The sequence below is a fragment of the Plasmodium gonderi genome (assembly GCF_002157705.1).
Source record: "Plasmodium gonderi DNA, contig: Chr04, whole genome shotgun sequence".
Taxonomy (NCBI): Eukaryota; Apicomplexa; class Aconoidasida; order Haemosporida; family Plasmodiidae; genus Plasmodium; species Plasmodium gonderi.
In genome coordinates, this window is record NW_021628928.1 from 254936 (window position 1) to 270059 (window position 15124).

The 15124-nt window shown below is 33.5% G+C and overlaps 3 protein-coding genes across 3 annotated transcripts; 2 read left to right on the forward strand and 1 right to left on the reverse strand.

Annotated features, from left to right (window-relative positions):
• Positions 1-87: 87 nt before the first annotated feature.
• On the reverse strand, positions 88-5247 carry PGO_040500 (DEAD/DEAH helicase; the record flags this gene model as incomplete). Its single annotated transcript, XM_028686238.1, has 1 exon — positions 88-5247. The coding sequence occupies one exon, from the start codon at positions 5245-5247 to the stop codon at positions 88-90; it is 5160 nt and encodes a 1719-aa protein (XP_028542039.1).
• Positions 5248-7557: 2310 nt separating this feature from the next.
• On the forward strand, positions 7558-10536 carry PGO_040510 (palmitoyltransferase; the record flags this gene model as incomplete). Its single annotated transcript, XM_028686239.1, has 10 exons — positions 7558-7626; positions 7960-8018; positions 8325-8434; positions 8613-8744; positions 9111-9172; positions 9398-9493; positions 9643-9678; positions 9807-9894; positions 10160-10250; positions 10473-10536. The coding sequence occupies 10 exons, from the start codon at positions 7558-7560 to the stop codon at positions 10534-10536; spliced, it is 807 nt and encodes a 268-aa protein (XP_028542040.1).
• A 1688-nt stretch (positions 10537-12224) lies between these two features.
• On the forward strand, positions 12225-14759 carry PGO_040520 (origin recognition complex subunit 5; the record flags this gene model as incomplete). The annotated part of the gene is made up of 1 exon (XM_028686240.1): positions 12225-14759. The coding sequence occupies one exon, from the start codon at positions 12225-12227 to the stop codon at positions 14757-14759; it is 2535 nt and encodes an 844-aa protein (XP_028542041.1).
• Positions 14760-15124: the final 365 nt, after the last annotated feature.

Below are 15124 nucleotides of genomic sequence, written 5' to 3' on the forward strand. Positions count from 1 at the left end.
ATGCTTTGCTTTGCCTTGCTTCCTTTTTTTTTTCACACCATCCCAATGCTTTGCTTTGCCTTGCTTCCTTTTTTTTTTCACACCATCCTAATGTTTTTCTTTTTTTTTTTTTTTTTTACACCTATGTTCCTTTTTTTTTTCCCCTTTCTCCTCATCCTCATGTGATCTCAATTCAACTGAGTTGTTGGATTTCCTTTTTCCTCTTTGTGGAGGAGACACACATCTGTCTTCGTCCCCTAGGGCATTCCTGATATTGCATTTCTGTTGCATTTCATCCAAGCTCTTACGCATGTATGTGTTGTTGTTCTCACCAGTCCATTCTCCTACGTGTTCAGCAGCAAGTGTGTCTCGTCCATTTGGGACCCCCTCTCCCAACACGTCTCCATCAATCACATCATCATTTGGTGTGGCCCCACTTACCACTTCACAAGTTGCCATTTCACCATTTGCCACTTCACCAGTTTCCACTTCACCAGTTGCCATTTCACCAGTTGCCATTTCACCAGTTGCCATTTCACAAGTTGCCATTTCACCAGTTGCCACTTCACCAGTTTCCACTTCACCAGTTGCCATTTCACCAGTTGCCACTTCACCAGTTTCCACTTCACCAGTTGCCATTTCACCAGTTGCCATTTCACCAGTTGCCATTTCACAAGTTGCCATTTCACCAGTTGCCACTTCACCAGTTTCCACTTCACCAGTTGCCATTTCACCAGTTGCCACTTCACAAGTTGCCATTTCACCACGTACCATTTCACCATTTTCCACCTCTCCAATGAGCTGCATAAACTCCCAATTGGGCAGGTTTTCCTCGTCCATTAAGTGAACATTAATTTTCTTCCTCGTCCTCTTGAAAGGAACTTCTGTGGCTTCCTTCTCCTCGTCGAAAAATAAGTAGGATGGTAGTTCATCCATATTTATTAGCTTATTACTTCTTATAAGAATTTTTTCAATTTCATTTTGATTTTCTTCCTTCAAAATGGAGCTGCGCTCGTCTTCCCATGTGTCCCCTCCGCCCTTAACCTCCTCCCCATTTACCTCCTCCCCATTTACCTCCTCCTCATTTACCTCCTCCCCATTTACCTCCTCCTCATTTACCTCCTCCCCATTTACCTCCTCCCCATTTACCTCCTCCCCATTTACCTCCTCCTCATTTACCTCCTCCCCATTTTCCACCTCATCATCCTCGCTCATGTAGGTAAACTGCTCTGCATCCGTAGTGGCCTTATTCAAGGATTGCAAATGGGAGTAGTAAGCCTGACCGAAGTAATTTTTATCAAAATTCATAAAATAGTTGAGCTCGTCCTCTGATCTGTGCATATAATAATTAAGTAGTAGGGGATTGGTTGAGTGATTCGAAATTTGAGATTTTTGATTCCTTTGAAAGATGTTTTTTAACTTGTTTTTTCGATCTTCATCATTGTAAATTTTGTTAAATAATCCAGCCTGTATGACTTTGTCATTAATACTTAATTTGTATTTTGCCTTTTTGAAAATGAGTTCTTCTACTCCTGATAATGTGATGAATCTGAAAACTTTGACCACATTTTTTTGTCCAATTCTATGACATCTACACATAGCTTGTATATCTTGATGTGGATTAAAATCACTGTCGAAGATGATTACTGTATCAGCAGTTTGTAAATTGAGCCCGAGACTTCCAGATCTAGTAGAAAGGATGAATATCATTGTTTCTGAGGAACCACCATTAGGTTCGTTTGAAGGTATCATCTGAATATTATTTTTATTATTCTTTTGAAAATTTATAGGTTCCATCCCTTGGGAAGTTACATCACAACTTAGTTCATTCTTTACAGAATTAAATTCATCTATAATTTTCTTACGTTCATGTAATCCTATGCTTCCATCTAATCTATGATACAGATGACCTCGATAATCTAAATAATCACACATGATATCCATTAATTTAGTCATTTGAGAAAAAATCAATATTTTATGTCTAAATTTTAATAACTTAGGCAACATTCTATCTAGAACTTCAAATTTTCCGCTACTCTTAATTATATAATCATCTATATCATATTCAGGAAGGAATAAATAAGGATGGTTGACAACCTTTCTCAGTTGCATAACAATGTTTTGAGTATACATAGATGTGATAGATCCGTTTTGATTTACCATCTTAAACCCTTTGAATTCAATTTTTTTGTATAACATTTTCTGATATAGGGATAAATCTATGTGTATGTTATATTCATATTTTTTTGGCAATGATTTTAACACATCTTTCTTTACCCTTCTTAGCATAAATGGTAGTAAAACACTATGTAATCTGTTGATTATTAATAATTCTTCCTCTTCCGTTATTTCAACCTCTTGCATATCCTTATCATTATTCAATGGACGTATAAACCATTTCTCAAAATCTATGCAGGAAGAAAATATTTTTGGCAAAAGGAAATTAAGTAAAGACCATAATTCTGATAAATTATTTTGAAGTGGAGTTCCTGTTAATAATATTCTGTGTTTACTTTTAAATTCAGCTAATATGTTGTGAAGTTTTGATTTACTATTTTTCATTCTATGTCCTTCATCTATTACTATATACATCCAAAAAATTTTCATTAGTAATGTCTTTTCTTTTATGACAAAATCGAATGTCGTAAGGCAAATATCAAATTCTGATTCAACTAGCTGTTTTGATAGCCCCTTTCTCTCACATTTGTTTCCTCTGTAAGTAATCACTTTCAACGATGGACACCATGTCTTGAATTCGCTTATCCAATTTGGAAGCGTTGACAATGGTACTATAACCAGGTTCTTCGGCTGACTCATATTCCATCTAATGTTGTGTCCGTTTCTCTCTCTAGGTTCGGTCATTCTAATAGGTACACGATGCACCTCATTCATTCTGCTCATTCTGCTCATTCTGCTCATTCCACTCATCTCGGTCATCTCGTTCATTCCACTCACCCCGCTTGTACCCCACTTAAACTCCTTCAAGTATGCGAACAGGCTTATCGTCTGAATGGTTTTCCCCAACCCCATCTCATCTGCCAATATTCCATGTAAATTATTATTGTATAAAGATATTAGCCATTCCAATCCTTCCAACTGATATTTCATGAGTGTACCACCAACCAAGATAGAGGGCTGTGTGATTTTTTCCTTAACCGAATGAGAGAGATAAATATACCTATCTCGTGCATGCTTATAATTTGATTTAAGTATATTTTTTTCCTTTTCATAATGAGATGTAGAACCCATTTGGTGCGTATCGACTGCTTCTCCGTTGGGAACCATCATTTCAGATGCAGTTTCTTTCTTTTGACAAAGTAGAGAAGAAGACATGTTATTTAAAAATTCTTCAGTAACATCTAAAAGTTCTTGTAAGCGCTTATTTTTTGTATTTTTTAACAATTTTATGTATGCATCCATGTCATTTTCTTTCAGTAGCCTCATCCTCTCCTTCTCTTCTCTCTCAAGTATTATTTTTTTCTTCTCTTCAATTAATTTCATTTCTTCATAACATAAATTTGCAATCACACTTGCATTTCGTTTTCTTTTTTCAGATAACATATGAATGTTAATGCAATGCTTTTTCAATTCACTCCAATTAGACATTAAAATATACTGTTTTATACTACTCATTTTGTTGTGAAATTTGGAATTTTCTTTTACATTTTTTATAAATTCCTCTAAATAATTTTTACATCCTACGTCTATTGTCTCTTTACAGTCTTGCACTTTCGCAGGGTTAGATTTTCCTATAATCCCTTTTCTTTTCCTCGTTTTGTTATCTCCTTGGTCCTCACTTGGGGAAATTTTTCTGTTATGATCATATATGTTACTACTATTGATAGACTTCTGAACTGTCCAATATGGAATCGTTTCCACACGTTTCCTACTCTGAAGAGACTTACACGTAAATGTGTTTGAAGCCAAACTGGTAGAACTGTTCATGTCCGAGATCAACTTGGTTTCTGCACCCAATCGATTGATGCATTTTATAGGGACCTTCATTGGATGAGTATCATTTATTATGTGAAAACCAAACATAGAATTAACAACATCAGATCTTAGCCTCTTCTGACATAGTTCAATTCTCTTTACATTTTCTTCATTTTCTAAAAATAGTTGCATTGCATTTGTAGATTCATCGTACAAGCGTTTATAGTTTTTCATGCTCGTAGATATTTTCTGTGCTGTTTTTTTCACTAGTTCAAAATATTTCATGTTGAAGCATTTGAATATGTTATATTGTACATACATGTTACTCACATATCCAAAATATACATTCTTTGCCTTTTCCAGTTTTTTCATTAAACCTAATTCCTCTTTATCAAATTTCAGTTCCTTTAAAATTTCTTCATCTGATGTGTATGGGCTATCGGTCAAATTTCCTTCCTCTTCTGACGAGTAGGAAAATAGACTGCTGCTGTCAGAGGAGTGAGAGGAAAGTGAAGAAGAAGAAGAAGAAGAAGAAGAAGAAGACAAAGTTTGAGAGTCCTGGTCAATTTTCTCCAAAGGGGTTTTGATTTTCTTCATTAACTTTTCACACTTATCATCTTCAACTGTGATAGTGGATTTCTCACACACTTGGCCACCTTTCGCCCCCGATTTGTTACTATTTTTATTTTTCTTAACCCTGTTCATTCTGTTCATTCTTTTCTTTCTTTTCATCCTATCTTTGTATCTCAAATACTTGAGTCGCAGCCCAATTTCCATGAACCTCTCTGCCTTGTTGTCTTTATTTCGAAAAAAATCCTCATCGCATGAAATGAAGAAATTTAAATGTTCGTTAATATAATCATTTAAAGGAGCACTTATGAAAATTTCATTGTTTTTTTTTATTCTTAGATGTTCGCTTATGTAAAGATATGCCTCCTTTTCATCACTTATCTCATGATGTTTTGCTGCCCTCGCACTGTCGATTCTATGTAAAGAATGAGGTGAAGTTAGTTCGAATGTGTTATCATCTCTACTTGTTGACAATCCATTCGTTTGTTTTTCTTCACGATTTGTAATTAATTCAGACTTTTTTTCTTCACCAGTTGTGTCTTCTTTTCGTGGACCTCCATTTGAGATCTTATTCTTTTCAAACGTACATTGGATTTCCCCCCCTTTGCTATTTTCACAAAAGGAACCCTTTTTTTCAACTTCACAAATCGTGTTCTTCTCCACTTGAGCTGAATTTTTATGTATGCTTGAAACATCGTCTACATTATCAGCAGCAGAATTGGTAAGAGTGCTACAGCACTTGTTGGAAATTCCTAAGTTGTCCATTTCGGAGGTGCGGTTTTTATACCTGGAGAGTATAAATCAAGTTACAAAGGAGAGAGACGGAGAGAGGAAGAAAAGAAAGAAAAAGGAGGGTGCTACTTTGGCAGAAGCCAACGAGTGTAGGAAAAGATACTCATTAAAAAAGACACACCTATTCACGGGTTCGAGCGTTTTTATTTTATTTTATTCTACTATATTTTATTCTACTATATTTTATTCTCCTATATTTTATTCTACTATATTTTATTCTACTATATTTTATTCTACTATATTTTATTCTATTGTATTCTATTTTATTTTTTTTTTTTTTAAAGAACACAAGCCTTTCAATTGGGTTACACATCACAAAGTGGCATATCAAAATGATTGCGTAAAAAAAAGGAAAAGAAGGGAAAAGAAATGCCTTTTTCCACTCATCACTTTCATATATTTGTTTTCCCCCTTATGATTTAACACAATATGATAAAATGGAGGGAATATAAGATTTATTGCACTTGTCGATATTGAAACTGTTCAGAAGACTTAATGACATTTGTACTACTAATGTGTGGAATGATGAACTCCTTTAAAGCATTTTGAAGAACAAACAAAAAAAAAAAAAAAAAAAAGGATTAAAACAAAAAGTTGAAGGACTTGACGAATTACACATTTGATAAGACAAGTCTGTGTGCGGATCCGAAGAATGATGACTTTTTATTTCTATTCCCTTTTTCAACAAATAAGACTAATCAGTCACACAAAAGGGGATGGATCAGTTACTAGAAATGTGGACAATTTTGTACAAAAACGGGGAAAAAAATGAAAAATGTAAAAAAAAAAAAAAAAAATCGAAACTTAGTCCTTTATTACGATTTAGTAATAGTCAATTTTGCATTTCTTTTCTTTACTTTTATTACTTTTTTATTTGTTTTGTTTTTTTTCAAACGACTATTTTATCCTAATGTGTATGTCTAAGGAGGCAAAAAATTGGATTGAATTAGAAGACTTACCCAGTGATCCTGCACTATTACTATTATGGCCTAATTAGGGATTTTTTTTTTTTTTCTTTTTTTCCAAATGAGTAGAAGTTTATTTAAAAGAGCTTGGAAAAAGTAGTCACACACGCACACACACATATACGCTATCGGGATTCATACGTCGAAATAATATCCACATATCAGCATCCGTGTTTACACATAAGGAGATACTAACCCATTGGAATTTTATCCCTATGTAATGAGTACGTACACAACATAGATCAACCACATCCTCTCACGTGTGTGAAAAATTGAAAAAAAAAAAAATATATGACTGTTCATAAGGACTAGCCAATTTTTAGCTGATATGTTCAGAAAAAAAAAAAAAATAAATAAAATAACAAAATGGTAGTAAAAGTAGCAATAGCAGTAATAAAATATAGTAAAGAATGGCAATAGATATGGGATTAGCAAATAAAATAGCAAGGGATAGCAATAGATATGGGATTAGCAAATAAAATAGTAAGGAATACCAACAGATATGGGATTAGCAAATAAAATAAATTCAGGAACACCCCGTGGGTCTGCAAATTTACTCAAGTTCACATTCTCGACTCTTCATAGTTACATAAAATGAGTTAAAAAGGAAGATACATAAGGGAGAAAAAAATTGGTTTCTTTTCTTTGCAACCCTTTTCTATTGTTGATCAAAAAAAAAAAAAAAAAAAAAAAAAAAGGAAGCATACTTAAGGGGTGTCACAAGTGTGTATATAACAGTGGCATGCACCACACACACACACAAACACAGGCGTTCATACAGACATATATGCATGATACATTTTCAACTTTTTTGCGAATTTTTTGTAACTTCTTTCCATCCCTGTTTCACATTGTTTTTTCAACCGTTTTAACCATGAGAGTAAACTTGTAAACCTCTGTAGTCCGATATTTTTTCATATTGGGATGGACTGGAAATCATGTTCGATAAAAAAAAAAACTCTGAAATAAATTGTAGCACAAGGTTTTTTTTTTTTTTTTTTTTTTTTTTTTTTTTTTTCTTTAAACCTTTTAACTCTCCACTGTATCGAAGTGTGTGAATGCCTTCTCTCAATTCTCACACCAATTTTTTATCTTCCCCTCTTTCATTTTAATGAAAATGGAAAAAAAAAAAAAAAAAACAGAGAAAATCAGAGCAAAATAAAACAAAACAGAGCAAAACACTTGGTATTTTTTAAAAGAAATTCCCCTGTTTAGTCACCATTTTCCTTTTCAAAAATATGGGAGTTTATAAACGTTAACATTTATGCGTTGAGTAGTTAAACCTCCTTCCTCCTTTTAAGAATACCCTTTCAACAAAATGAAACTCATGAGCACCAGGATAAGACCATTTTTATTAGCATTTTATAGATCCTTCTTCGTTATTCTGGTACGTTAGATTATGATGAGGACACAGCACACGTGTGTAAAAAGAGATAGACGAACGAAAATCATGGAAATAGCAAAAATCATGGAAATAGAAAAAATCATAGAAATCGCAAAAATCATGGAAATCGCAAAAATCATGGAAATCGCAAAAATCATGGAAATCGCAAAAATCATGGAAATCGCAACAGTCGTGGAAATAGCAAAAATAGTGAAAAGGGTGCCCAAAGTGATGCCCCAAATATTTATGCACTTGTTTAAAACCATTATATGGAAACTCTTCTTCACCCCCTTTTTTTTTTTTTTTTTTTTTCTTCTTCCTTACTGTGATTAACAGATCTATGTCTTAATTCTGCAGTCCATGTACCTGTACCCCAAGTTTATCTCAACTTTTACGTAAACATATATTCTCCTCATTGCCTCATATGTATATGTCTTTCTTTTGTGTGTATCGGGATATTTATTCCCGTGAATAATTGCCATGGAGAATTTTCCAAACAAACCATCTCTAAAATTCGCGAACACAAACCTGAGTGATCCATGGGGTTAATGCATTCATAATGTGGTACCAGTGAAGACCAGCGTTTCGTGTCCTCCCCTTATTGCGTACATGCATATGTTCATATGTTCAAACGATTATATGTTCAAATGTTTATTTGTATTTTTTTTTTTTTTTTTTTTCGGTCCGCACTCCCATGTCAGAACTAAAATGAGAATAGCATCTTCCGCATCCTTTTGGTTTTCAACTATCATGACTGTGTGGTGTCATGTCAAGTGCCTCATTAAAAGCCCGGGAGTTTTGAGAGAGTCCGGTGTGTGTATGTGTACGCTGGGTTATGGACACTACTACAGTTGTCCCTTTTCTTCTCTTTTCTTTTGTCTACCTTCACACCTTTTGTCATTCTATTTCAAAGTTACCTGAACATATTTACAGGTGTTTTTTTTTTTTTTTTTTTTTTTTTTTTTTTTAATTTGTACATTTCATCGTAGAATTTCCAAGGATTGATATCAGGAAATTGGAGGACAGGGAAAACATGTGCATGAAGTGTAACTTGTTGAAAATAAAGAGGTCTCACCATTGTTCCATTTGTAATCGATGTATCATCAAAATGGACCACCATTGTAATTTTCGCACAGCCGTGATAACATGAGAGAGTTCGGGATTAAAGCTTGGGGCAAACGGTTACGCCCACGATGATGCTCAAGACTTAACCTTTCTCATCACATCATACCACATCATACCACATCAAATCACATCACACCACATCACACCACATCACACCACATCACACCACATCACACCACATCACACCACATCACACCACATCACACCACATCACACCACATCACACCACATCACACCACATCACACCACATCACACCACATCACACCACATCACACCACATCACACCACATCACACCACATCACACTCGTTTATTTACTTATTTTTTTTTTTTTTTCTCTCTATGGTATACCTCCAATTAAGGCATTTGGATAAATGGCTGTGTCGGATTATATAACCAGAAATTCTTTATCCTCCTAAATTTTGTGAGTAAACAAAAAAATAACCAGATTGATAATAGAATAAACGCATAAGAAACTGCAAAATTTTTTTGTAAAAACATTTTTCTCATGTGGTTAACATGATTTTTCTTTTCGCATATGAGTAATGGGCTGGCTGGTTGGCTAGCTGGTTTGCTAATCAATTTGGTTTTATTTATTTATTTATTTTATTTTATTTTTTTTTGCATACCCCAATTGGAACGCACACAGTACACATTCCTGATGTGCATTACTTGTGAATTTATCCTTATGTATAAAATTATAGCGTGTATCAAGATGCAACCCCAATTTAAGTCTGCAGGGATGGTAATATGCTGGAGAATTGAGAAATATGCTTGTTTGTACTCCAACTTGTCTGTATGTCTGTTTGCAGAAAGACATATGCAACACAGAGGAATGCACATCCTCGCTTGATCAGTTCTTCATACGTTTTTTTTTTTATTTTCATTTTTCAGTGTGTAATAACGAAAACAGAAGTTGTTCTCATTATAGTAATCCATTTTTTTAAAATTAAAATATTTTTATTTTTTTCATTTTATATCTCTATGCTTGTGTGTTCATATGCACAATTGACGTGGAAATGTTATACGTGTGTCTCCCATTATTACCACATTTTCAGATGAATGCATTCAGCTCCCTGGTGTTTGGGATATTTTCCTTCGTTATGCTTGTCGACCAGTACTTTGCAATTAAAACAAATACAACAGGTTTGTAAAGAAAAGTGTGGGAGTGACACAAGCATTCACATCTGTGCTAGTCTCTATTCATATGTGCAGATGATCCACACACACACACACATACATACAGCCATATACGAGTGACTATATCCTTCTAAAAATGCTTGCCTAAAAATGTTCGTATTCATACATGTATATATGTATATATGTATATATGTATGTATATATATATATATATGGATATATATATATAAATACACACGTGGACACTTACACCTGTATTTACCTTGCGCAGGGATAGAATACCTGAAGAATCAGCGAGGTGAAATAAAACCCTTTGGCCATTCACTTGTGGATGTGTTCGGTCACCCATTTTCTTACTTGTGGTATGAATCACAATTAAAAAATGACATAAAATGATAAGTAAAATAAAAATAAAGAAAGAAAAAAAAAAAAAAAAAAAAAAAAAAAAATACTCGTAAAGCATGCTACCACGCATGTATGTTCTCATATACATAGACTGGTGATTACTCCGTTATGGATTCATTTATTTTATTTTTTTTTTTTTTTTTGGGGTTTTTGCTGGGGGTCCTCTTCTTCTACCATAGGTTTCTGCCAATCGATGGATATCCAACAACAGATTTTTCAGAACGCAAAAATTTAAATGCATAAAAAAAAAAAAAAAAAAAATTAATTAAAAAAGGAATATATTTGCATATACATAATGTTTGTCATATGCATATTTTCACTACACCCCACCCCCCCCCTCCCCCCTTTATGATTTATGCAAAAAAACCACGATGAGTCCATTTTTCCTCATACAAAATCATTCGTATCTTTTGCTCGTTACAAGCACCAACTTTTTAATCCCTCAGGTCCTACGTTTTTTTCATGTCTACCCGAATGAAGCTATTTTTTTAAATGTATATTATAGTTTCTATCATTTAATTATTAGTTTTTCGTTATTTTCATTTTTTTTGTTATTTTCATTTTTTTCGTTATTTTCATTTTTTCCGTTATTTTCATTTTTTCCGTTTTTTCTCATTTTTATCGTTATTTTCATTTTTATCGTTATTTTCATTTTTTCCGTTTTTTCTCATTTTTATCGTTTTTTTCGTTTTCTTCATCTTTTTCTCAAAAATTACGCATGTCTCAAATCTAAGTGCACCTGTATGTGTGGTTTACTTTTCGATTTTCCCATCGCCAAGTGTTCCATAAATTGGGATCATTTTGTCATAAAACAATGTTTGAACCTGTCCATGTGATATGCCACAATTTTGAAACATACCCTTTGGATACTTTATCAGAAAAGTAAAAACATTATACCATTTGAGATAGCAAAAAAAAATTAGGTGTAAAAAAAAAAAAACGGTGTGAAAAATAACAGAAAAAAAAAAAAAAGAAAAATTTTTCAACTTATGGTGTACTAGTTAGAAATTGCTTCAAAATGTGTAAATTTGAGTGACAGGTAGACCTCGCGGGAAATCAAAAATTGGGAATGAGAGAAACGCTCCATGCAAAATACACGCATCTACAAATTGAAGTGTAAATAAGATCCATCCATAGCTCCCGAGTTCTTTACAGAGTAGAGAAAGAGTATCATTTCTTTTCCAATTTATTACACACTTTCCTTTTCATTTATTGTGCTTCTTGACCATTAGCTCTGGTGAATCAAACTTATCTACAATGTGTCATGTCCCCTCCTCGGCATAGCCATATTTTTTTTTCCCCCATTTCTGCTCATATTTTTCGCCTTATTTTATATAAACCCGTTTTGTGTATTGCTCCACCCTTTTTTTTTTTTTTTAAAAACATAATTTATTCTCTCACACACACATGTTCTTATTTCTCCCTTTCTATTTATCAGCACTAGGAACACACAACCTAAACTTTTTTTTTTTCTTTTTTCTTTTTTCTTTTTTTCTTTTTTTTTTTTTTTTTTTCTCCTATTAGTTAGTTTGTACTGTCCGTGTATTTATATCTAACGAATGCAAATGCATTTACAAGCACACACAGTGTGTTGTTTATGATGAGTATGACATTATTTTATTATGTTTTTTTTTTCAACTTTAGATTTGCCCTTTTATTTGGTTTATATTCTTTAACATATTCATGAGAACATTTTTTTTGTACTTTTGCGTTTTTGTTATTTTTAATAATAATAATTTTTTTTTTTTTCCCCTACCCATTTTCCATAAATTGTGTGTATGTGTCCCAGTGTGTATACACGGTATAAGTGCATATATTCTTGTGTGTTCATCCTTATGTGCATGTATGAGGCGAGGTGAGAGAGAGAGATAGAACAGTCCCCATTTTGTTATTCAACTTCTTTTCATTGAGCCATACATGCTTGGGACGAAATGCATAAGCTAACGAATAATGGAAGTGACATAAACTCTGATGATTGCAATGAAACTGCACAGGAATGTATTTATGGGTTCAGTTTTCCCCAGAAGAAAAGGAGATTCTGTTCAGGAAACTTGGAGGACAAGGACGAGGCTGATTCCATGAAGAGTAAGAGGCATGTCAGGACCGATGTGTCTAGCGGTGCTCATAGAGATGCATCTATTAAATCATCTGGTAATGGCCCTAGTAATACTCCTAGTAACACCTGCAATGATACCGATTCTGAATGTGCCTCCAAGGGGAACAGCTACAAAGGGAGGACAAATCAAAGAGAAGAAGTGGATCATGGAAATGATTCCAGCATGGGGAAGACAGAGAATAATAGACGAATCCAAATGAACATTACAGGGCTGGAAAAAAATGAAAAGAATTGTGAACCGGTAGATGAAATATATTGCAAAGAAGATGTACATGAATCAGATGAGGAAACAAATGATGAGTACGCAGAGGAAATAGCTTCTGATGAGGGAGAAGAAGATGCAATCGAAAATGAACAGATGTCAAATATATCACGAGAGTTAGTCAAGTCAGTCGAACCGTATGAATCACAAAAGTATCTGCACGATGAAGAATTAAATGAAATGATAGATGAAGAATATTTCATGGAACTAATCCCAGCAATACCACATGATATCCTACAAGCATATATCACCTGTCTGAAGACATGTGGATTTGAAAGAGAAGCACAATTGCATCGATTAACAAACCTGTTAGGAGATTTAAGAGATCCCATTTCTGTGATTCAAGTATTAGGTCTTCCAGGCATGGGGAAAACAAAAGTTGTGAAAAGTTATATAAAATTTATGAATGTGCCATTTGCATATGTAAATTGTTTAATGGCTGTTTACCAATCTGGGAGATCAGCAAAAAATGTTATATATCACACTATACTAAAAGAATTAAGTATTAATCTACTTAACGAGTTTAATGAATATAAAAAAGTTAATGGTATTACCAATTATTTATATGATCCCACAAAGCTTGTACCGAATCATGTAACCAATACAGATGTATTTTTCAGTGTATTGCATAAACTTCTTTCCTTTAGACCCGAAGATGGAAAGGAGGTTGACAATAAAACACCACCAAAGAAAAACAAGAAGAAACAGAATCAGCATAAGCATTACAGTAATAGTACTGATGATACTTGCAAAACGAGAGAGGAGGAAGAAGAAGAAGAAGAAACAAAAGCATACACGAATAAGCAATTCTATAAAGATAAGTTTTATGACAGATCCGTTGTGTTCATACTAGACAATGTAAGGTATCTAGTTAGAACCCATCCAGATTTATTTTACGCTTTGACTAGAATACATGAATATATTAGAGGACCATACAATGATTTGACAAAAGCAAACAAAACAACTAGAGGTCTCAGCATTATTTTAATTAATAGATCCCCTTTACCTGATGAAATATTTGATGGATTACCTCAACCACCAACTGTCTGGTTTGATTCTTACACATCTGATATGTGTAAAAATATTTTGTATCGATTATATAGTAACATGTGCTTTGAATCACTCCTAACATACAATGATAAGGATTTGAAAATTTACTGTATGAAAGAAAACAAAACAGAGTTTCTTATAAAAAGAAATGAAGTAATTTTAGAAAATGAAGTTATTTATGATATTTGGTGTAGATATGTAGACTACATAATTAATGTATCTTATAAAGATTACAAGAGTGATTTTCATGAATTACTTTTTGTATGTGCCCATATGTGGCCTCTTTTCATCAAGCCAATTATAGAAGGAACATTAGAACCCATTGTTGAAAATATGAACGCTTTACAAAGAAATATAGATACACATATTCGTGTTGCTACATATAATCATTCTAGCCATTTTACATTTGAACTAATCGATTCTGTTTTTTTAAATGAAAATAATTTAAAAAATAAAATTGACCTATCCTTCTATTCGAAAATTTTATTAATTGGTGCATACCTAGCTTCAAGAAATGTCCCTGTAACAGACAAACGTTTTTTCAATGCTACTGTTAAAGGTGGTGCATTTACCATGCCTAAAAAGAGAAAAGCAAAAGGGAAAAATGAATCCATTCTAACCTTAATTGGTCAGGCGATTCCAAAAAATTTTACCTTCATCAGATGGTTATGCTTAACAGATTGTTTACTCGTATGCTTTTTTGATGAACAATTAACATTGAATAGTCTTATATGTCAGCAAATAAATACTCTTATACAACTTGGGTTCATCACCTTCTCCTCTACCAATAGTTTATCTTGTCTAGTTAGAAACAGCTTAATGAATGGTGTGCAATGGAGTGGATATTGTGGAAGTGCTTTACTCAACTCAACAAACAATTTCTCCTCCATTGGAAGTAACATTTTTTCAGATGCTTCCAACAATGCATCGTACGAGTCCTTAGATCCTTACACTAAGTTGGTTATTCAAGTACCAGAAGAAACGATTCGTAACATTTCTAGAGACATGAAGATACCACTCGATGAGTTGATTCTCTGATGGTGTTGGCAATTGCACAACAATTCCATGATATTGGCCACGTTGAATTTGTACGTCAACCCTATTTGACAGAGGTGTGGTGTGGGGATCACTTACCCAATCTGCAACTCCACAAACACTTTTTTAACTGCACATTTATGGGATATCAACACGAACCAGCTCAACAACTGATCGAATTGATCGAATTGATCGAATTGATCGAATTTTATTTTTTTTTTTTTTAAAATAGAACTGAACATATGCAGGATTGGCTTACACGCATGAAGCAGGTGTGTGTAATTATATATATATATATATATATATATGTGTGTGTGTGATTCTTTTGCTACATGTTTCTCATCTTGTCGAGCATAGTCCAAAAAATA